The 23,949-nt window shown below is 38.5% G+C and overlaps 1 protein-coding gene across 1 annotated transcript in view; it reads right to left on the minus strand.

The window, feature by feature from the left end:
- The window catches only part of LOC126281871 (uncharacterized), a 114,378-nt gene extending 92,591 nt beyond the window's left edge, over positions 1-21,787 (minus strand). Inside the window, exons 1-2 of the mRNA XM_049981148.1 lie at positions 21,720-21,787; positions 10,543-10,723 (exon numbers count right to left, since the gene is read on the minus strand). Coding sequence (XP_049837105.1) covers positions 10,543-10,555 — 13 coding nt within the window. The 5' untranslated portion in view covers positions 10,556-10,723; positions 21,720-21,787. The remainder of the gene's footprint in view (positions 1-10,542; positions 10,724-21,719) is intronic.
- Positions 21,788-23,949: the final 2,162 nt, after the last annotated feature.

Consider the following 23,949-nt stretch of genomic DNA (forward strand, 5'->3'; position numbering starts at 1 on the left):
GGAAATTCAAACAAAATCAGAATCAAATTAATACACAACACCAAAGAGAAATCCGGGAAGTAGGAGATCAGTTGACACAGGTAATACAAGAATCACATATTTCATAGGACACTCGCGCTCCAATATGGGGAAAGGGACATAGAAATACAGAACAGCCACAAAATAATAACACGTGGTACTTCGGAAACTATGAAAGAAATTGGCAAGGTACACCGAATTTTGAGATGGAACCGCCGAAACGAAGTAACAATGACCGATATGCGACTCGCCGACATTATGATTTTGACTATAAGCTGTTTATTACTACCCGTAAATTCAAAATTTTTAAAAATTCTGGCAACAACATTCATCCACAAGCGTGGCTTCATCAATTCTCTTATTGTTTTCCTCCCAACTGGTCATTGGAATACAAATTAGAATTTCTGTGTGGCTATTTAGAGAATGAACCAGCTGTAAGAATGCGGTCGATCACTCACGATTGCCACAGTGAAGGAGAATTTTATCATGCCTTCCTTTCAGCATATTGGTCTCAAGCTACACAAGACCGAGTAAAACATAGCATCATAATGATGAAACATTTCGAACAATCTTAGTTTTCCAGTCTTGTGAAATATTTTGAAGACATGTTGCACATGAATCAGTACCTGTCAAACTCATACAGCCCCTCAGATCTCATCTGCATTTGCTTAATCAAATTACCTGAGTATTTACGACATATTATTTTGGAAGGACGTTGCAAAGACGACATTGAAGCTTTTCAGGGACTGTTACAAGAACTGGAAATTGACACTGACCATCGCCGGAAGCGAAAACAAGAACACAACAATTACAGGTCACATCCGTCACAATTCCGTGATGAATGAAATAATAACTGGACACGACAAGGCTATTCTCACAACACAAATTGTGACCAAAACAGACACCACCCGTATGACAACCATTGGCAGAGTAGTAATAATTACAGGGAAAGATCACCTCTCCGCAGTAGTGATTGTCACAGAAACCAGCAACGGTCCAGTGGGCAGTTACGATTCAGGGAGAAATTCTCCACCACGTGACTGACAAGAAATTAATTACAGAAATTACCGACATGACTACAGACGATATAATCATTACGACAGACCTGAATTTCATCAGAACGGGTGAGATTCAAACAGGGTTAGGCCCTCTCGACAAGTTGAATTTGTAGAAGTTAGGTCTCCTAATCCTAATAAGGACGCGCGCCAACAAAGAGACAGACAATGACTCGCGACGTGCGCCGGCTGGCTCAGAGAAAAATAACATTGACGCTAACCTTGAGAAAATTTTAGCATTCCTTACCGACGTATACCACATGATAATTGCGTTCAAGTTGAACCTCTGCGTACTAGGAAGAGTAAAGGATTGCACCACATTTCACATGTGAAACCGTTTATTGAGAGATAATCTGCTTTTTAACTTAGTGTTTGCCATAAAATTTTTCACTTCACCCTACTAGTACAATTTGTCACACTGAGAAACTGTTAACATGCAACAATGTTTTGAAGTTAACTATCCAGTCTAGAACCTAGGGCACATATTTAGACAGTAATTACCACTGCATTGTGATAGTTATAAGAGGACACAGTGTTCTGTGTGTGTACATTCTTGCTTGTTAGTTGCACGACTATGTAACGACTGTAAGGCTTACATACTTAGAACATATACTGCTAATGAGATTTTAATGCAACATTTTGGTTTACTCAAAAAGACATTCCTTATTTGAAATAGTTTCTGTGAGATTAAAGATGACTTAGTATTTGGTCTCTTTGACAGTTACACGATTATATCACGACGCTACTAATATGTGAAACAATTTACATTGTTGCTTTTTCGGTGTATCTCTTTTATATCTGCACAGTTTTTCTGAACTGTTCTGGTAAGAAAACCATGTTTTAGTAGTAACTTTTGTGGTATAGCTACAATGAAACAGCCTTTTTCGTAGCACAACAATACGTTACAGTATAGTACTTTCTTGATACGGTACTGTACGTAATAACTACGATATTTATACGCATAGCATTTCGCTTTTGTTTATTACGAGGTAAGTACATTGACTTCCACAGAACTTAGCATACAGACGACGATAATTACGACACTTGGGACATTTTTTTACCCTTAAGTAATGACAGAGACTATCTTACAACAAGACGCACAGTTTAGCACTACAGTACACGTATTTGAGTGATTAATTTTGTACTTAAAACATTTAATTTAAGGATTTTGAATTACAATGACACAAAGGTTTTCCGTGAGACATTTCATTTCACTGCTGTAATCTATAACACCTGAGGGTATAATTACATTGATCCTCAGGAGGGTACACGCTTACTTTGTGTACCATGTGTTTGGCAAACACAAGGAGCCCTAGCAAATATGGTATTTGATTATACAACTTTACACATCGGTACCATATTTCTCTAAAACATAAATTACACAGATATCTGATCATTTAACTGAGGGAGACAAACATTTATTTTACTACATCAGTGACATATGTTTCCGCAATCACACAGTTAGATAACTTCACACTTATGAAATTGTATTTTGTTTGTACTTTGTGAACTGTTTATATTTTTTTCGGAACAATTGTGATATTATGAGAGCTTTAAATGGTGTATTTGGTATGAGATCATGATTTTTCAAGTACATTTGAGGTAGATGACACTATTGAAATTAGCAGACAATTTTGAAAACATTGGAGGAAGCTACAACGATTTTGAGATTTTACTGAGGTGTTACGATGTTGTTATTTCGACGACGATGTATATTATGCTGTTGAGGTATGTTAAGCTGATTCTATATGAGGAATCTGATTATGCTACGTATTTATTATGATGAAATATTGAAGTGTCGACGCAAGATTGACGTGTCGACGAAGATGTATATGTGTATTGAGGTAAAGAATAGTGAGTAGTGGTTAGGGACTCTGACTTGTGAAAAAAGATGTTGGAAACCAAGAATCGTACTTTAAGAGTTATGAAATGTGTGTAAATGCGTGAATGTATCACAATCCCGGCGAAAATTTTTTGCACGCTGCTATATTTATAGGATTTTGTTTCTACACATTCGTAACGCAAATTCTCGACCTGTGAAATTTTTTTTATATGAGACTGTCACTGCTGTCGTAAATATTTCGGTAAGAAAGTTAAGTGACCGTCACATAATGCGTCGTGGATGCCCAGCTGTGCCACCTGCCTGGAGAAAAAGCTATTAGCTGGAAAAAAGAGACCATTATCCTCGCTATTGACATTCCTTTGTAGAAAGCATGGCAAATATGACACGCTATTACTTGGAAACATATGATTATACTGTGGAGCACATACTTTGTGCCACTTACTGAAATGCTTATGAATTGATGGGAAATATTCTTACATCTGCACACCTGATTATGACAAGTGTCTTTGTACAAAACTTGAGGGTTTCTACTGACTTATGGAATGCCACATTGCTACGGAATGATGTTTTTAAGCTTTGCTTTACATAGTTGCTTATTTCATTTGCTATCTGTTTTTCAGCTGTGTTGCTGCATTGGTTTTTTAAAATAAAATTAAATGCATTTGCTAATTTGAACACTTTCTGTCAACAGATCTATTAAATAATAATTTTATGATCTACACTCTGCGAAAAAGGAGCACTTGGAAAGGAAAGAACAATAAGAAGGGATTAATAACAGTAACTGCATACATAATTTTCTTTTCAACTACTTGGTAATTTTTTTGGTAGAATAACTTCTTATGGTGCACCACTTTAATGACATAGATATTAAGATGTGAATAGACATTTCCCTTATCTGCATTGTTGTCTTTAGTGTACAATTTTTTTTTTTTTTTTTTGCTTGTGGATTTGTCAAGATTAGATATAAGTTATAGCATTTGCTGCTGCTGTTTGCCAGGCATAGTGCTACTCAATTTCCCTTTGTATTACTTTGTTAAGCCAGTTTTACCACTGATTTATTTTTCTTGTTGCTGCACATTGGCTCATATTAGTTGTAATATTGCATTTGCTGTGCTAATTTAGATATGCTGCTGCTTGCTTGCCAATTTGAATTTTTTTGTCATTGCTGTTTGTGTTAATTGTTTTGTGCTACTGCATTGCCTTGTCCCTTAGTTTAGCATCGGAGCTCAGTAGATTTAAGTTAGCTTAAGAGGGGGTAGACTATATAAGAGAATGAGCTGCGATGAATTGGAAGAAATGCATTGAGAAGCTAAACGAAAAAAGTACAGAACGCAGTTAAAGATAGGACTTTTTGGGAATAATGGTGAATGAAGGGAGATCTCCAGGGAAGAAAAAGGTTTTGTTTGCAAAATACTGCAGTACCAAATGTTACACTGAAAACGAACCCTATCCTTTCCTTTTGTGTTATCCCCCTATGTGTTTGTGTACTCTTGTGTATTTGTGTTTTTCCAATCTTTGGGTGTTTAGCTAATAAGAGTAATGTTGTAGAATTTTTCTAATAATATGTTATTTACTTTGTAGAGATATTTAGACATTATTTATTCTGTTCTGTTTCAATGCTCATATGTGAAATTAATGTTTCAAACACTATTCTCATTACTTTATATATTTACTTATGTCATAATTTCTGTAACACTGATGTATATGTTATTTCGATTCTTTTGTAAAGCCCGCATTACTACAAGTGTTATCTGTATTGTTATGTTCTTTAATCATGTATTTTGTACCTTTGTCATTGTATTCTCATGTTATAAAATTGTCATTGACACCAGTTCATCCAGTTAAGTAACTTGCAAGCATTCATTTCATTGCTCATATTTTTGTTGGTCATAGTATATGCACAATATGTAAAAAAGAAAGAGGACTATTAATGTTTGGACATGTGTTAATAATTCAGCAACTGACTGATTAACAGCATTGCTGGTTATAAGGACAATTCCAAGAACTTTGTGAGTGCACAACTGGTGGTTTATGGACTTGCTATATTCTCCGCAAGATTCTTCGATGGTGATTGTGCACCTGCACAGTCATAACAAATGGCTGCTGGCCGTCTCCACAAGGACTACAGTGGGTCTGAGTCTTTTATGGCTCACCAGTACCGTTATTTCTACAAGGACTACAGTGACTCTACACGTCTGGTGGCCCACCAACACCGTAATCTCTACCAGGACTACAATGGGTCTACTCTGTGATGACCTACCTACGAATATTCTTCAAAACTTCGACTGACTATGCTGTGGGTATGCTCTGTTGTGGCCCATTACCTGTCTGCATGTCAAGAGTAAGCACTGTCTTTCTGTTGGAAGAAAAACACTACTTCTTCAAGACTGCATGGAAATCCACTACTTCTGTGCGCAATTTCTTTTACTAATGAGACTTTGTGAAAAAACTGTAATTACTGTTGTGATAAATGATCAGCACTGTCTTTATGGGAACAATTTTTTCTTTTGACCAACAGTGTATCAATAAGTGTTTGTATTTGATATCTTTGTTATTGTAACTATGAACATTTTTTTCAAATCTGTATTGGCCACTGCCAAAAAAAATTTGTAAAATTTTTTGTGGGGAGCATGGGGGCTATGTAAGTAGGCTGTTTAGGTTTTTATATTGGTAACGTCACCGCCACCTAGCGCTCTGTATGAAAATCACTGGCTGTGCTGTGTGCAGTCTGTGACTGGTTTGCATTGTTGTTCGCTATTGTAGTGTTGGGCAGTTGGCTGTTAACAGCGCATAGAGTTGCGCAGTTGGAGGTGAGCCGCCAGCAGTGGTGGATATAGGGAGAGAGGTGGCAAAATGTTAAGAGCGGCCGATCTGGACGTATGTGCGCCAGAAAGAGTAAATTTCTAATACTGGATATCATGAACTGATATATATGTATATACACTCCTGGAAATTGAAATAAGAACACCGTGAATTCACTGTACCAGGAAGGGGAAACTTTTTTGACACATTCCTGGGGTCAGATACATCACATGATCATACTGACAGAACCACAGGCACATACACACAGGCAACAGAGCATGCACAATGTCGTCACTAGTACAGTGTATATCCATCTTTCGCAGCAATGCAGGCTGATATTCTCCCATGGACACGATCGTAGAGATGCTGGATGTAGTCCTGTGGAACGGCTTGCCATGCCATTTCCACCTGGCGTCTCAGTTGGACCAGCGTTCGTGCTGGACGTGCAGACCGCGTGAGACGACGCTTCATCCAGTCCCAAACATGCTCAATGGGGGACAGATCCAGAGATCTTGCTGGCCAGGGTAGTTGACTTACACCTTCTAGAGCACGTTGGGTGGCACGGGATACATGCGGACGTGCTTTGTCCTGTTGGAACAGCAAGTTCCCTTGCCGGTCTAGGAATGGTAGAACGATGGGTTCGATGACGGTTTGGATGTACCGTGCACTATTCAGTGTCCCCTCGACGATCACCAGAGGTGTACGGCCAGTGTAGGAGATCGCTCCCCACACCGTGATGTCGGGTGTTGGCCCTGTGTACCTCGGTCGTATGCAGTCCTGATTGTGGCGCTCACCTGCACGGCGCCAAACACGCATACGACCATCATTGGCACCAAGGCAGAAGCGACTCTCATCGCTGAAGACGACACGTCTCCATTCGTCCCTCCATTCACGCTTGTCGCGACACCACTGGAGGCGGGCTGCACGATGTTGGGGCGTGAGCAGAAGACGGCCTAACGGTGTGCGGGACCGTAGCCCAGCTTCATGGAGACGGTTGCGAATGGTCCTCGCTGATACCCCAGGAGCAACAGTGTCCCTAATTTGCTAGGAAGTGGCGGTGTGGTCCCCTACGGCACTGCGTAGGATCCTACGGTCTTGGCGTGCATCCGTGCGTCGCTGCGGTCCGGTCCCAGGTCGACGGGCACGTGCACCTTCCGCCGACCACTGGCGACAGCAACGATGTACTGTGGAGACCTCACGCCCCACGTGTTGAGCAATTCGTCGGTACGTCCACCCGGCCTCCCACATGCCCACTATATGCCCTTTCTCAAAGTCCGTCAACTGGACATACGCTTCACGTCCACACTGTCGCGGCATGCTACCAGTGTTAAAGACTGCGATTGAGCTCCGTATGCCACGGCAAACTGGCTAACACTGACGGCGGCGGTGCACAAATGCTGCGCAGCTAGCGCCATTCGACGGCCAATACCGCGGTTCCTGGTGTGTCCGCTGTGCCGTGCATGTGATCATTGCTTGTACAGCCCTCTCGCAGTGTCCGGAGCAAGTATGATGGGTCTGACACACCGGTGTCAATGTGTTCTTTTTTCCATTTCCAGGAGTGTATAATATTATGACTTTTGAACACTATTAAGGTAAATACATTGTTTGTTCTCTATAAAAAAATCTCTCATTTGCTAACTATGCCTGTAAGTAGTTAGTGCTTTCAGTAGTTTGAATCTATTATTTAACTGTCAGTAGTGGCGCTCGCTGTATTGCAGTAGTTCGAGTAACGAAGATTTTTGTGAGGTAAGTGATTTGTGAAACGTATAGATTAATGTTAGTCAGGGCCATTCTTTTTTAGGGATTTTTGAAAGTCAGATTGCATTGCGCTAAAACTATTGTGTGTCAGTTTAGTGTTGATCAGAATAAGTAAAGAGAGTAATGTTTGAGTACGTCCAGTTTTGCTCAGCTGTTTGAAAATCAAATAATGTAAGAGGTTTATTAGCTCATTAATTCAATAATTTTTCTAAGGGTACGTTTCAATATCAGCTCTGATGAATGTGATCGTGACCTCTTTTCTTATTACGACTCAAAAAAATCGGACACATCTTATATTTTGAGCTGAATGTGTACATGTTGTGGAAGACGGCAGTTTTAATGGATTATTCGGTAGTGGAATAATACAATACCTAGATACTCTACTTAAAAAATTAGACAGCTATGAAAGACAATTGTTTATGAAACGATGTGCTGCGTGTTGTGTCTGTAGCTTTAACATAGAAATCGGACTACGAAAATGCTATACTGACAGCCGAACTCTAGGTCACTTACAATGAGGAGCAAAAGTAACTGGTACAACTGTCTAATATCGTGTACAGCCCCCGTGAATACGCAGAACTGCCACAACACGACTTGGCATGGACTCGACTAATGTGTGAAGCAGTGCTGGAGGGAACTGACACCATGAAGCCTGCAGGGCTGTCTACAAATCCTTAAGAGTACAGGGGATGGAGATCTATTCTGAACAGCACGTTGCAAGGCATCCCAGATATGCTCAATATTGCTCATTTATGGGTAGTCTGTTGGACAAGGAAGTGTATAACTTCAGAAAAGTGTCCGTGGAGCCACTCCATAGCAATTCGGCGTGTTTGATGTATGGGGTGTAGCACTGTCCTACTGGAATTGCCCAAGTTGGTTGGAATGTACAATGGACATGAATGGATGTAGGTGATCAGACATGAGGCCTACTTATGTTTCTCAGATCTTAATCCACCAGATTTTTATTTGTGGGGACACGTAAAGAAACATGTGTATAATATTTCGCCCATGGATGTATACAACCTAATAGCTAGTGTGCATGCTGCTTCATCAGTGGTGGATGCTGGAGACTTGTTTAGGGTCCTGCAAAGTATGATCTACTGAGTGCATAGTGTTTGCAAATGCAAGGTTGTTGCTTTGAACATCATCTGTAAAGTGTGTAAGTGATGGCTATGTGAAGATAAGCCTAGACGTCAAATATACAGAATGGAATTATTGTGCATAGCGTAATATGCAATCTAGGGTGTCTAGAGCAGCCTACACAATGTGTTTTATGTATCTCATTGGATACAGACGATGTTACTGTAACCACTGTTATTCTCTGTTGCCTTTATTTGTGTCATGGACGAAACAAAGTGGTCATTCATGTCTGTAAGAAGTTCATGTTATGTGTTAATGTTTAACTATAGGTAACAGTAACAGTGAGAAATATACAAGATACTTCTTTGTAGAGGTGTAAACTGGATTCAGTTTGAGACTTTAACTGAAAACAAATTTTGGCACGAATGCAACTTTAGCATCGGCGTGTCTGCATATCTTTCCGCACTGCATTGCCACGTCTTGATAAGCTAATGGAACGGCACTGTCACAGTGCAGAGTTCTCGAAATCTTTTCTCGGCCACAATGGACGCAGATACAGCGAAGCCAGAGCCTTGTTTTTTAAGTTCACATTTCTGTTAAACCTACTGGCGGGACTAGGTTTTGCTAGACGGACTTTTGTCTTGAAATGGGATGAAGAATTTGCATGCCGATCCACAAGTGCGTCATTTTTACTTCACCCTTGTAGTATGTGCTAAGTCATCGGCACCTACATGGACGAGTCTGATTGCCATGTAATAATGTACGCATGTATGTTAATTGTGTACCGGTTTACAATTTAGTTGGTTCTGTTAGTTGAGGCAAATAACACATTGAAATCAAGACAGAGATGCGTGATAACAGTAAAACGAAGCATATACCGGCAAGTACTTACAAAGTTACACGTAGAGATCGCAAAAAAAGAAAAATAGTACGACATGCAACAATAAACTTTTAAATAAGCTAAAGCAACTTTCAATGCGTCCAAAGTGGCCTGTTGGAAGAAATTTAAACAAATGTAGAGAACAAAGTAGAATCAGCTTTCAAGCACCATTGTCTGACCAGCTCGGGTGGGTTCACATGCAACATATGTTGTAGCCAGCAACAAGGGCAAAGGTATTTACACAATGAAAGCATGTTGAACAGAACTGACGAACTGTGGATGATAGAGGGACAAAGATCTTGCCGATGTTGGAGACGATACACACAACTAATCTGCGATTTACAGAATAGAATCACATGGGAGTATGTTTCAATGCAAGAAAAGTGTATGCTGCAGAGAAACAAAACATCTTATTACCAAATTTTTCATTAATGTGATGGACATATAATTATTATCATTATTTAATTGTAGTAATTGAAAAATATCAATCGTTTAGTTATTATGTTTCTATAAGGGGTAACTGAAATTAACTAACCAATGCCAAAACATACCATTTTATGAAACTGAATAGACTGTAATGTACTAAATTCATTCACGTAGCTTTTTCGCCTAGGCCATTTATTTATTGGTAACTGTGTATGGTAATTCAAGTGCAATAATCTCATAAATGCAATCAACTTTAATTAACACATGAACAAGGGCCTAACTAATCCATCACTGTTCTACGTAACTGAACTTCAAGAATGCAACAACCACATTGCAACTCGTGCGCTCAAACTGAAATTAATTGCGTCACTCAGTATTTCTGTTGGCCTAAACCAAACAACACATTCGTCCTCAACACTGTTTCAAGGAATATTGTCAGACTGAATGCGATTTTTCTCCTTATATCATAAGTTGTATACATTTTCATTTGACCAATAAATTGCTTCAGAAACATACATTTACTTTTTTATCAGTACAATACTGTGATTACAGCACATCTGAAAAATATGAAATACATTTCATATGATCTAGACAGTGAGATCTACTGGAACAACAGCAGTGGCTTTTGAGAATGTGCAGTGATGGAAATGGCAATATGCAACAGTTATGAGAAAACATACCTGCAAATGGCATCAAGGGAGTATTGCAACCACAAATTTCTAGTTCCTTTTGCCTCCTACACTCCAAAATACATATACTTTGTGAGTATCGTTTATAATGTTTCAGTCCATCAGTTTCCCATGAAAATCTACATTGTCTCACTTCTGGGTCCACTGAGGGTACCAGGTGATCATTGTAAACCTGAAATTACAAATATTATGTCAAAAATTAAACTATATTTTAAGCATAAATACCACTGAATGTGAAATTGTATGTTAAAGTTGTTTGTTCATCCAGCAGGCACACTTTTATCCACTATACCTTGCATTTAGTAGATCACAACAGTTGTCTTTTGCAACATGTTGCACGTTTCTGCTGTATTCAGCTTCGACTGAAGTCTCTGAGTAACCTTTTTGCACAGTCACTCAGGCACTTTCACAACTTTTGGAGCTCAGTTTGTCTTTGAGCCAATGGTAAGCCTTAACAGATTAGAAGCCATGAAACTGCCTTGATTTGAAATAGCTTATGTCATTCTAGTTCATGGCTCTTTATTTGGAGGTCTGTTCTGACTTCTGATTTGGGAATAAGACTGACTTTGTCTGGTGTCAATCTGTGTTGGTTTTCATAGTACAGAACTATGTAAGAATTGGGTGGGGGTATTAAAATTTCTTATGGTGGGTAAAACTTGGGTGAAGTGGTTAAGTTATTTCAGGACTGCTTCCTACGTTTCTGTACAGTTTACTCTGTTTACTACACTTTCCAGGCAAGTGGTAGTATTCTTCCACATGGCGAGATGGAAACTCATAGGCTGCTTTATTTTAATTATGTGGAAGCTGAATATAGAGATGAACATTATCTTTTCAGTCTGTGATGCTGCAGTTTCAAGGTCACCATCATATCCAGAATTATAAAAAAAACTGTTGCTATGTCTCAAGTCATGTACTAAGAACTCAACATTAGTTAAAGATTAGTATTAAGTACTTTCCATTGCTTGATACTATGTTGCATATGCAGGAAGATAGGTTAATTAGTGCTGTTTCAATTATCAATGCTCGCTTAAAGTGCTGTAGAGTGATCTTACACATTACTGTGATATTAGATGCCAACCCTATTCATAATTTATGTATTGACATTGATGGCTCAGTTATTCCTTATTCTTAAAGCCAATGATTTCAAAACTAAAGAAACATCCTCATGTGCACTGTTGACTGCTACTACAAGAAAGGAAATACTCCTTCACTTCTTAATCACTTTCTTGATGGATCATCATTCACAAATCAGTGTACAAAAAATAGATATTGCAAGCCCAACTTGAACTGTGCAAGATCATTTAACCACATGTTTCTCTTTCTCTCTCTCTCTCGCTCTCTCTCTCTCTCTCTCTCCTCTCTCTCTCTCTCTCTCTCTGTCTCTGTCTCTCTCTCTCTCTCTCTCTCTCTCTCTCTCTGTGTGTGTGTGTGTGTGTGTGTGTGTGTGTGTGTGTGCTCTTCAGTGGAACAAAAGCAAGGTAGCACTTTTCATTTATTACACTTATTGTATATCATTGCATAATTATTCTTTTCTGTGAGTTCCCAATTGCTTTTCAGCTACAGTTGTCTCAGCTTAAATCAGTTAGCTGCAATATTTATGATTAAATGTTTTACTTAAAGATATTGATACTGCTACCTTGAATGAGAATATATAAATTTACATTGATATTTATGTTTTGCAAGCAATTTAATAATCAATGACTACTTGAATTCTAAATACAAAATGTCATGAATTGGAAGCAAGTTATTATGCAGATCCTTTGGAAAATAGATTTTTTGTAGTTTGGTGCTATTTGCTTTTTGTCAGCTTGTTTGATATTGTTGGAAGAATATGCAGCTAAGTTAGAGAGCTGGTAATATTTTTAAATTTTCATTTATAGCTTGGGTATGAAAACTGTGGTTAGGAGCTGCTGTATTGCTCATGTACTGCGGAGAAAAATTGATTTTCATATGTGAAATAGAAGGTGAATGGAAGGTGAGTGTAACCACTCATTGAAATTATCCTGAGAACTAAAACAATGTAGTGTGGAGTATTGGAGGAATAATTTGGAGTTAGGGTGTAATTACGATTTTCGTTCAAACTTGTGTTTGTCTGAAAATATGTGGAACAACAACTTCGAATAAGAGGGATATTACTGTCTTATTTTTAAATGGAAGAACTATGCCATTCTTTTATTGGATTTCTACATGTTAGATGGCAGATATTTCACAATTTGTTGAAATTTTTCGTCCTTTTAATGTTGCAATTTTCTTGCAGTGCTAATTTTTATTTTTCATTAAATTAATATGTCTTGTGGGATATATATTTATAACGTTGGTGGTGGTTCTTAAGAAGGAAGATGGTATTATTTTGGTTTCAGATTCTAGAGAATAAATAAAATTATAATGCTAGAAACTGCCAGACCAATGGTATTAGATGATATCTTGCAAAACTTTCATGGTATTAGAGTCATGCCTAATACTGACTTAAGTGCAGGTTTTGGCCGCTTGAGTAGCAAATTTAATGTCATAAATTTAAAGCACATTTATTTTGTGGCTCCCATTATCAATTTAACAAGTTGCCCTTTGGGACGAACGTCAGTTTGTCTGCATTTATCAGAGGCTTTAACAGCAATCTTCCAGCAGATGTGATAAAAAGATTAATCACTTACAATGAAGATGTTTGATTTGCTGAAGATAGTGGAAAAAATACATTGAGATTTTGGACTAGGTTATTAAGTATTTTCAAAGAATATGATGTTAGTATGAATCTAGAAAAGTCAGAGTTTGGTAGGTGGAATGGCTTAGACAAATTATGATGGCATCAGAGATTCTATTTGATCCAGAGAAAATTGGAGATGGTCCTGTTTCCGAAAAGAGAAAACAGATTTGTGCATTTTTATAAAATATTTGTAATTTTGAATATTTTGGCTAAGCCATGAGAGTGTACATTGAGAGGTAAGAAAACTCCTTGGGACTGGGATTATTTAGATGTGAGATAATATCTTGGGATATACCTGGATGTAGCAGGACAAGACTCTCCAAGGGAATGTGTTCATAGTAGGCCAGAAAACCTTAACAGGATTACATAAAAGATGCAGAAACGGCACTCATTCATACATGAGTCTTTTCCTGTGTACTTAGAATCATATGGAGTGAAAAGTGTGGTGCATATAAAAACAGTTGAAATGAAGACTCTTAAAATTAAGGGGTCTTGAGAAAAACGCTAAAGATGAGAGGGAAAAATGTTGAACATGATATTTTCTCTTAAATAAAAAAGATTTGAATTACATTTTATTGCTTTATGAATTTGGCCCAATGCAACTTCGAGTTTGTAGATGAGTGAATGCATGTAAATATTGCAGTTTCCATATCTGTATGAACTAATGAGAATATTTGGAGAAGCTTGTTGAAGTGTGGAGAATGAAGTTATGAAGGAAGGATGTGGGCACAAAAAGAGGGAGTATTAGAAATGTGTTAAGGACAGGTGGTAAGTAAAGGAATTTAGATGAAACTAATGAGGAAACTAACTGGTGAAGCATGAACAAAAATGGGTAAATACTTGAGAAGGGGGGATAAATTTGACAATGATTAAAGTACTAACTTGCATTATTTTCTCGTTTGCTTATGAGTATGTATGTGTATGTAAGTCGTTGTATGACATTTTATATGTGAAATTTTTGTTATTGCACCAATGAATGTTGTTATATGATTCATTGTCTTTCTTTCTAATACATTACAAAGAAAAAGGTGAATTACTGACTGTAAGTTCCAGGAACAGAGGAGAGTTGCAGGAACACAACAATGATAAAGTTAAAATAATTTCTAATCCAGTTTTGGTCTACAAGTGGGGTTCTGTTGATAAGAATCTGTTAACTTAAAAGGAAGAATCTGTGCAATTGTGGTCAGACGTTGGCTAACTTTTGATGAAATGTTACTTGCTTCACGTTTAAAATTATTCAGTAGGAAAAGAATAATGGCTAAGGACAAGAAGGAACTAACGAATTACAACAAGACGAACTTGAAGTAATACAGTAATGATCACATTCAATATTTGGATAGTAGTGAGGGTTCTGTAGTACAGAAGTAAATAGATAACATATCTTTCATTAGGGGATAGTAAACTAAACATGACCTTCACAGTGCGTCTAGGTGTTTTCTGTTCGTGACTGATTCCTGCGAGATTGTGTAATCACTTAACTTTGAAACTGTAAGGCTATTCCAGATCTGCTGTTACAATTGTTCATGTCTTAATGAAGATAACAGATGTTGCGCAATTGATGGTCACCTGTTGGTGTTCGTGCATCTCGCAGTTTTTAATAATATCTAAGTACCCCACTTAGCTAGGTGATAGTACCAGCGAGCGCATTTTTCCTTAATTACGATCAAAATCTCACATAAAATATTTCAGTGGCCACATTCGTTTCTGAATACCAGTCATTTTCAGTAGAAACGGAACGATTCCCCTGCTATGGCTGCATTAAGATACGGCCAGGGTAACCTTATGGATCCTACAAGGAGCACGACGTTAAGAAAACAGTCTACTGAAGGTATCAAGTACACATGGCGACTCTCGACATATTTTATGCAGCCTTAGAATAAGGAACGTTTCATAGGCTACTGTAAATTGCAGAATGCTGAATTATTTTATGCGAGATTTTGTAACACTGTTATAGCTTTAATAGTGCGATGACCCTTCATACGAGGGGGGGGGGGTCGTTTCAGTTAAGATAATCGAGATCTGGCGTACGCAAGTAACATTTAGAGTTTATATCGGCGGAACGAACTACGATGTTTTCCAATTTCTCTTTGTTTTTAATGGAATTATCTGCTTTCTTTGTGTGCAAGAGGAAAGAGCCTTCGGGAGGTCTTCAGCGACATACCATGTGTCGAGCTAACAAGATAGCTGCGCCGTTAACCACCGCCATTCCAACAGGAGTACTGGATTTACAAACATCTACCTACTGTAGCAAACGTAAGCTAATATGTAACTCAAATCTGTTTATTGTCATATTTAGTGCTCAATACATTGACCTTGACAAACGATACTCTAATTCTAGATGCTAGTAAAGCTGAAAGTAGAAATTTAATAAACCTTATACTTATAAAAGCCCTAAAATTAAAAAAAGTGTGTTTTGCTCATTTAAGATTAATATAAGTTGTAATATTTTGATCCAAGCGTCGTCGTGTTGGGGGACCGCTAAGTAAACAAAAAAAGTAGTTAACAGCAGCTCTCGTTTCTAGAACAGCATACTTCCATTATTGCCCAGTATAAGCCACTTCTGTTTAGTGTAATCTCTTCCAGGCTTTGGCGTCACACAACTACACCTCAAAATAGCTAGTGAAGTTATAATTACTTGTTACGTAAAACATGGAAACCAATATGTCCTTAATATTAGCCTAACACTGTTAAATAATAGAGTTCCTTATTTTTATATACAGTTTTTTCCATAATTTCATACGAACTTAGTTTCTTGCATAAATCTCTCTTACGAGCCTATGCCTTGCAATGGTTTAATAAAAGAATACTAACTCACACATCATTAAACCGCAAGTACGAGTCACGCGGGGTGAATGCGGCACGAAGGTCGTGACCAACTGCGGTGACCCGGACAGGCAGGCGCGCGAGAGCACGCCTCATTGACAGTTACGTGTATATTGCGAATTTTTCAAGTTAGATTAATTAAGACTTATTAGACTCAACAATTTGATATTATTGTTTTGATATTTGCCCCCGATGTGACGATGCCTGGATAAAAATATCACTACTCGCATTAAACTTACGGGGGCAGCAGTTTTTCTTTACTTTTTACAGGTTGGAGTTTTTTTAGATTGTTGATTCAAGTTCTATTACACGCTTTTTAAACTTCATATCTTACTAGTAGACATAGTACGAGGGTAATCTCAAAAGTAAGGTCTCCTGTGTTTTTATGAGTAAAGAACTCTGTTTGTGTGTCAGTTGGTCACACTGTTATGAAGAGTGTTTCAGGCGCTGTGCGTAACCACGTGCACGCCGCGCAGAGGCGCTTAGTCTTGGCTTAGCAGCCGTTGAGAATGGAGCTCTGTTGGATGTTACCGCCAAGTGCGAATTGCGCGCAGTTATTCGGTTTTTGAACGCAAAGGGCACTGCGCCGTTTGAAATCCATCGCCAATTGACGGAAGTGTATGGCGAATCGTGCATGGATGTCAAAAATGTTCGTAAGTGGTGTAGAGAGTTTGCAGCTGGTGTAACCGAAATTCACTAGGAACAAAGGAGCGGGAGACCGTCAATTTCTGAGGAGACAGTGTTGAAGATTGAGCAAAGCATGCGTGCAGATCGGCGGATCACCCTGGGTGATTTCAGCACGTGGGTTCCTGAGGTTTACCGAAGCACAGCTCACAGAATTTTAATGGAAAAATTGAACTACCGGAAGGGGTGCGTAAGATGGGTGCCATGCATGCTGACTGAGGACCACATGCGGCAACGAGTTGATGCTTCCCACGCATTTCTTCACCGTTTTGCAGCCGAACAGGACAACTTTCTGGAGTCAATTGTCACGGGTGACGAAATCTGGGATTACCACTTTACACCTGAGACCAAGCAACAATTGCGCCGTGGCGGCATTCTTCTTCGCCAAGGCCGCGGAAATTCAAACAAACACAGTTTGCCGGTAAAGTCATGTCAACCTTTTTTAGGATCGGAAAGGTGTACTGTTGGTCGACTTTATGCCCACTGAAACCACAATTAACACTGACAGGTAGTGCGAGACTCTGAAAAAACTCAAATGAGCAATTCAGAACCGGAGAAGAGGAATGTTGAGCAAGAGCGTACACATTTTCCATGACAACGCCCGCTGACACCGTCACTCGGCAAACCGTTGCTCTCCTGCAACAGTTTCAGTGGAACAGAATCACTCACCCACCCACTCACCCTACAGTCCTGACTTGGCGCCCAGTGACTATCACCTCTTCTCTAGGTTAAAAGCGTATTTGGCCGGAAAGCGATGCAGGTCCGACGACGAGGTGAAAGAAGAGGTTCATAACTTTCTGAACAGCATGGCGGCGAGCTGGTATGGCGTGGGCATACAAAAATTGCCTGAGTGTCTACAAAAATGCATCGACAGAAATGGGGATTATTTCGAAACGTAGCTAAATGTTCAAGCTGTAAACTGATATAAACCATTATAGAAATAAACAAGTCTATGTACTTATAAAAAATAGGAGACCTTGCTTTTGGGATTACCCTCGTACGATTGACAGTCTACTCCCCCTTCACACAAATACACACAATACACGAAATTGGAACTTTCGATCTCTTTCACTTACGTGATTTACATGTTTCTCTTTTTAATTCACACGTATATTCATTGACCACGTTTTAGCATATATTTAGCTAGCGCAGGTAACACAAGCAATAAACGTTGACGATAATTCTATATCAAGTGGGAAGAAAGTGGGCTCCTATTATGCTCTCTTGCAATAGGCTTTCTAAATTATTAGGTTTAGTGCTGAACTGTAGACCTAAAAAAGAATTAGAAAAATCCTGCAAGAGCATATGTTTATCTTTTAAACTGAGTCACTATCACCCCTTCTTTGTTTTGTAGGTGCCGAAGTTGGCGACTTTAAAGTCGAAAATCAATATTATTGGTCAACCACAGAAGATAAACATATGTTGTTTGGGGCTTTCATTTAGATCTTTTGGAGCTTTACATTCTGGTATTACTTAACTTAATGTAGCTCTTACGTACTGCGTAACGTGTATCGAGAGAGTGCACTGGTGGAAAATATTTTAACTTAATTTAGCTGATGAAATGTAGACGGCAGAACAGACTTACATGATACGCATGAGAACCATTGCTAGTAAACCAGCTGTCAAATAAAAAAAAAACTGTATAAAATCGAATTTTTCGTATGGGAGCTACGATGCCGCAGACAGATATACAGATACACACGTTAAACTTATAATACCCCTCTCTTTGCGTCGGTTGTTAAAAGAGATTCTGGAAACACAAAGGAAGAGTGATTTCAGTTTAATGTCCCGACGACAACGAGGTCGTCAGAGACCGACCTAAAGCTCTGGTTAGGAAAGGAAAACTGTCGCATTCTTTCGAAGGAGGTATGTCAACCTCAACTTTAACCCAATAACAGCGCACTTATGAGGTCGCTAAACTAAAACCGCACGGAAAAGCTGATGAAGCTTTGAGTGGATGTGTTGCGCAGTGTCTCTAGTATGTCAGTCTATAGTGCCACGTCGCACTTTTCACTTCTGAGGTCACAGCGAACACGCAAAGATGCCTAGAAACTGGTGTTTCCTGATTTCGTCCAGGCCATTTGATTAAACTGTCATGAGTTTCTTTCTTCATGAGAGGGGCAACGAAGATGCTCCGGCAGCTTTTTCCATGGGATTTTCGCCTCTTCTCTCATATGAACTGCTGGATATGAAGACAACATTTTGGCACAGATTGTCGAACTGCAAAGTAGCGTAGGGAATTCCCTTCCCTCTATGAGGGTTTGGGGAAGGTGATATATGGCCATGAAAAATGCTTGTGTCTGAGTGGTGACTGTGTAGAGAAGTAGCTGAAAGGTGTGGCCAAATGTTGCGGATAAAATATTTTTGATTCTCATTGTAGTTTTCATATCAACCCGTAAACGCCATACTGGTAATTTATACACATCAGCTAGTATGGCTGTTTTACATATCAGATGTATGATTTTTGAGAACGGTAGACATCAAAACTGTTTTCTAAACATAGAGCAACAGCACACTTTTTACAGTGACGTGCCATTTCATTTCTTTTTTCTGCTCACTAGCTCCAAAACACCATTTTGTTAGTTTTTCCTTCTCAATTGAGGATACCAGCATTGCGAAATGAGCTCTTTTTTTTCTTCTTCCTGAAGTCTCACAGGAGTCTTGCCTGCGACAGTGTACTTAGGTAGCTGTCCGCTCCTTAGTAGTTACTGTGCGACGTTGGTCCTGAGATCAGTGTAGTAGTTTCTTTTCTTTCCAGTGATCTTGTGGTATATAATGAAACAGTTTAAAAAACTCATATCAATGATATAAAAGATTTCTTAGTATACCCCTTCACTCTGCATCGTATGATTGGAAAGAGAGCAATCATCTTGTCTTGAAGATCTACGCCGACAACCATTACATTCTGATAGTAAAGGACTCTTTGAATTATCGCTTGGGGTTCTTCAGAACCTGAATCACTGAAAGACAGACCACTTACATTCTTACCACTGTTGAAAGCAGTAACAATAAGTTCCTGTATAACCTGATCATCATGACCAAAAACTACTCTTTTCGCCAAGTTGGTTGTTTACGAAGTTCAGCTCCCATATGGTAGAGTTGACGTGTACTTCGTTTTAGAATACATTTATGAGCCATCTACTAGATAGAAATTGAACTTCATGTATTCACTTGGTGAAGCATGTTAGCGAGCTGAGCTCATCATACTGTTCAAATACCAAAACAACTTCATGCAACTGTATCTCGTCATTTTATGGAGTTGAGTTAAGGAAATCATAGAAAACCTAAATTGGAATAGCTGGAAGTGGATTTGAACCGTACACCTCCCAAACATATGTCCAGTACAGTAACCGAACTCGGCTCGGGGAGACAGTACAGAATGTAGAAAATCACCTCATCCATCAAGCTGGTACCATTTGGATTGCGTTACGTCCATTGGGATGTCTTCCAATAACTGAGGCAACGTCCCTGTCTCACAACGTAGATAATTGTCACTATTTACAGCTCCATCAATAGAACAGGGACTAATGATGAGATTCTGAAAAAGCCCTCACCATACATCAGTAGGCCAAGGTTATTGTTTATCAACGTCTCTCAGACAGCCTGGATTTTCAACTGATCTTTGGCGCATATTGCAAAGATTGATTTGTCCATGGACAGTAAATGACGCGTAATCGGTTACCAAAATTGTACGTACAAAAATTCACTTCTCAGTTTTTCTAGACACCAGTAGGAAAACTGAAACAGATTCTGAAACTCATTGTCATGAAGGTCGTGATGCAGCGAAATTGGAATTTAGTATTCGCACGACATTCTATTGGGTGACCCAAATCTTACATTCAAGCTGCCTCGAAATGACACATGGACTTTGAGTCACTTCTCGGAAAACTTTATTTGTCTTTGTTTCATCAATAGAAAGTTCTTTTCATTGATCTATTTTATTCTTCACGCTTCCATTTTATCGATATATTTCTTAGTACTTGCAATCGTGGTGAGAGCTTGGCACTATCATGATAACTTTCAGCATATAACCGCATTGCTCCTGTAACCTTTTTTTCAGCAGTCACCTTAAACGAAAATCCTATCTACTTTTCGACCGCAGTCGAGTACATTGTGAAAGTATGAGCAGCTTCACGAGCAAGTTGTTAGACTAGTGAGCTTGAAACGCAGGTGTAAACACTATAACAGCACCTGAGGTATGTGTGTGTATGCATATGCTACAATAGGGCAGGATTTTATGGGATCTCTTCTCCTGACAGCAAGACAGTGACGCGCCGTCGTCGTCTTTCTGTCTGATCAAGTTCGACACATGTTATGCCACTGAAGTCCTCTTCGAAAGGTTTCTCCAAAGAAAAAGGAATAATAAACGGTTCTGTGAAAGAATTAAAATCGCCAGCTTTAAATGTAAAAAATTACATTCTTTCATTAGAAAGTTCCCATCACACTTCCTTGATGTATAGCTGACGGTATTTTTGCACGTGAATTAGTCTCCTCACTGATAACATCGGGATGACATTTTTGTGATTAGTAATTTTCACAGACTAACTATATAACTAGTCTGAAGCTTAATTACCACGTATTTTGTTTTCTAGGTGGGCAGGCATGTATCTGTTTTGTTCGGCGACATAATCCAGATAGTTGTCTGTAGAGCTGTATTTTAAACTCAGCTACAGTAGGGTATGAAATAAAGTTCCCATGGCACAAAATTAAAAAGTCCTTCTAATCTATACCATAATACGTAGAAGATTTTGATGCACCATTTAGTGTTTTTTTTTTTTACCAAACACTGAGTGTGGCATGTGATACTGTTGTGTTGTATTGATAGTTTTGTACATTAGATCAAGTCTAATTCGGATTAATTTCAAATAAATTGTCATGTTTATACCTCTGTGTTCCGACTTCACAAACATTATTACAGCTCTATGATATAATGACCTAAGCTTTGCTTACCATAACATACCTCTGTAATTACGTAGCGTTGAGTGTAAATATTCTTGTATTGAATGAACTTCCAACGAGTGATGCCGTAGTAAGGGATACCTTCTTTGGGCATCACAAATGCCTAAAAGAAAGATTAATTATACTCAAATATGTAACACTGTGTCTAGAATAATCTACTGAATGGTATTCATATAAATTGCTTCTAATAATAAAGACGTGAAATATCTAAGAGTGAAACAGAAAAAAACCTTCATTTAACTAAAAAGAGAAAAGTTATAAGTATGCTCTGAGTAGATTATAGAGTTCTAGTGGTAAGAAACCGAAGAAGTGGTAGGAGGGTGAAGAGAAAATGAAACAACACTGGCCAATGCTTCATACTCTGATCATTTCCCACTCATATTACACTTATTAATGTCACTTGGACGAAAAAAACGTAACTGAAAATCGGCATTCTCAAAGGTGCTAAGTGACATAACATTGCTATTTAGTTATAAACAAAATTATTTATTAATAAAGTATTTGCATTGGTTCTTGTATAAGAAACTATATCAGAGTAAAGTATTATTGTTTGACTATTTACCATATTAAGTATATGTAAACAACACTGAGCTAAAAAGCGTATAATGTAATTTTTAAATCTGAAATAAGGAAAAGTTCTAAACTACGATAGATTTCCTATGAAAGGTGTTATGTCATTTAGTTTACAAAAACATGTGATTAAGTGTTAATATAATTAAAATGATTTTATCAGTACAAAACTGGGGTTGAACAGTATGAAACATGGAAGTATTTTGTCACTGATTTTGTAAAAACATATTTTTCGAACAATAATAACACCGAAAAAGCTTTACCAAAAAGAATGGAATTAAAAGCAGTATGAAATATGAACACTTTTCACTATTAATCCTGACAGGATTCAATGTAGAATAAGTTTACTTCTTCAGGAATGTAGTTCAACATTGACAACACATCTTTCTTCTTTTCAGCAACGATACTACTCTGATGTTTCAGGCAAAAAACAGTCAATACCGTCACCGCATGATAGCGATGGAAGTATTACCGATGGTGGTGCCACTAAAGCGGAGTTACTAAATACAGTTTTCCGTAATTCCTTCACGAAAAAAGACGAAGTAAATATTCCAGAATTCGAACCCAGAACAGCTGTTAGCATGACTGACATAAAAGTAGATATCCTAGGTATTGCGAAACAACTCAGATCACTTAAGAAAGGCAAGTCTTCCGGTCTAGATGGTATGCCAGTCTGGTTCCTCTCAGAGTATGCACACACAATAGCGCCTTTCTTAGCTATCATATACAACCGCTCACTTGACGAGAGATCTGTTTTTAAAGACTGAGAAGTAACACAGGTCACATTAATATTCAAGAAAGGAAATAGGAGTAACCCATTGAATTACAGACCCATATCACTGACCTCAATTTGCAGTAGGATTTGGGAGCATATGCTGTACTCTAACATTATGAATCACCTTTAAGAAAATGACTTATCGATACATAACCAACACGGATTCAGAAAATATCGTTCTTGTGCAATACAACTAGCTCTTTATTCCCAGGAAGTAATGAGTGTTGTCGACAAGGGATCTCAAATCGATTTCTTATTCCTAGGTTTCCAGAAGGCTGTTGATACCGTTTCCTCACAAGCGACTATTAATCAAATTGCGTGCATATGGAGCATCGTCTCAGTTGTGTGACTGGATTCGTGATTTCCTCTCAGAGAGGTCACAGTTCGTAGTGATAGACGGTAAATCATCGAGTAGAACAGAAGAGATATATGGCGTTCCGCAGGATAGTGTCATAGGTCACCTGCTGTTCCTGATTTATATAAGTGATCTAGGTGATAATCTGAGCAGCCCCCTTAGATTGTTTGCAGATGACGCTGTAATTTACCGTCTAGTAAAATCATCAGACGATCATTTGCAGTTATAAAATGATATAGAGAGAATTTCTGTATGGTGCGAAAAGTGGCAGTTAGCACTAAACAAACAAAAGTGCGAGGTCATCCACATGGGTACTAAAATAAATCCGATAAATTTTGGGTATACGATAAATCGCACAAATCTAAGGACTGCCAATTCGACTAAATACCTAGGAATTAGAATTACGAGCAACTTAAATTGGAAATATCACATGGATAATATTGTGGGGACGGCGAAACCAAGACTGCGCATTGTTGGCAGAACACTTAGAAGATGCGATAAACCCACTAAAGAGACAGCCTACATTACACT

Source organism: Schistocerca gregaria, chromosome 7, assembly GCF_023897955.1.
Source record: "Schistocerca gregaria isolate iqSchGreg1 chromosome 7, iqSchGreg1.2, whole genome shotgun sequence".
Taxonomy (NCBI): Eukaryota; Metazoa; Arthropoda; class Insecta; order Orthoptera; family Acrididae; genus Schistocerca; species Schistocerca gregaria.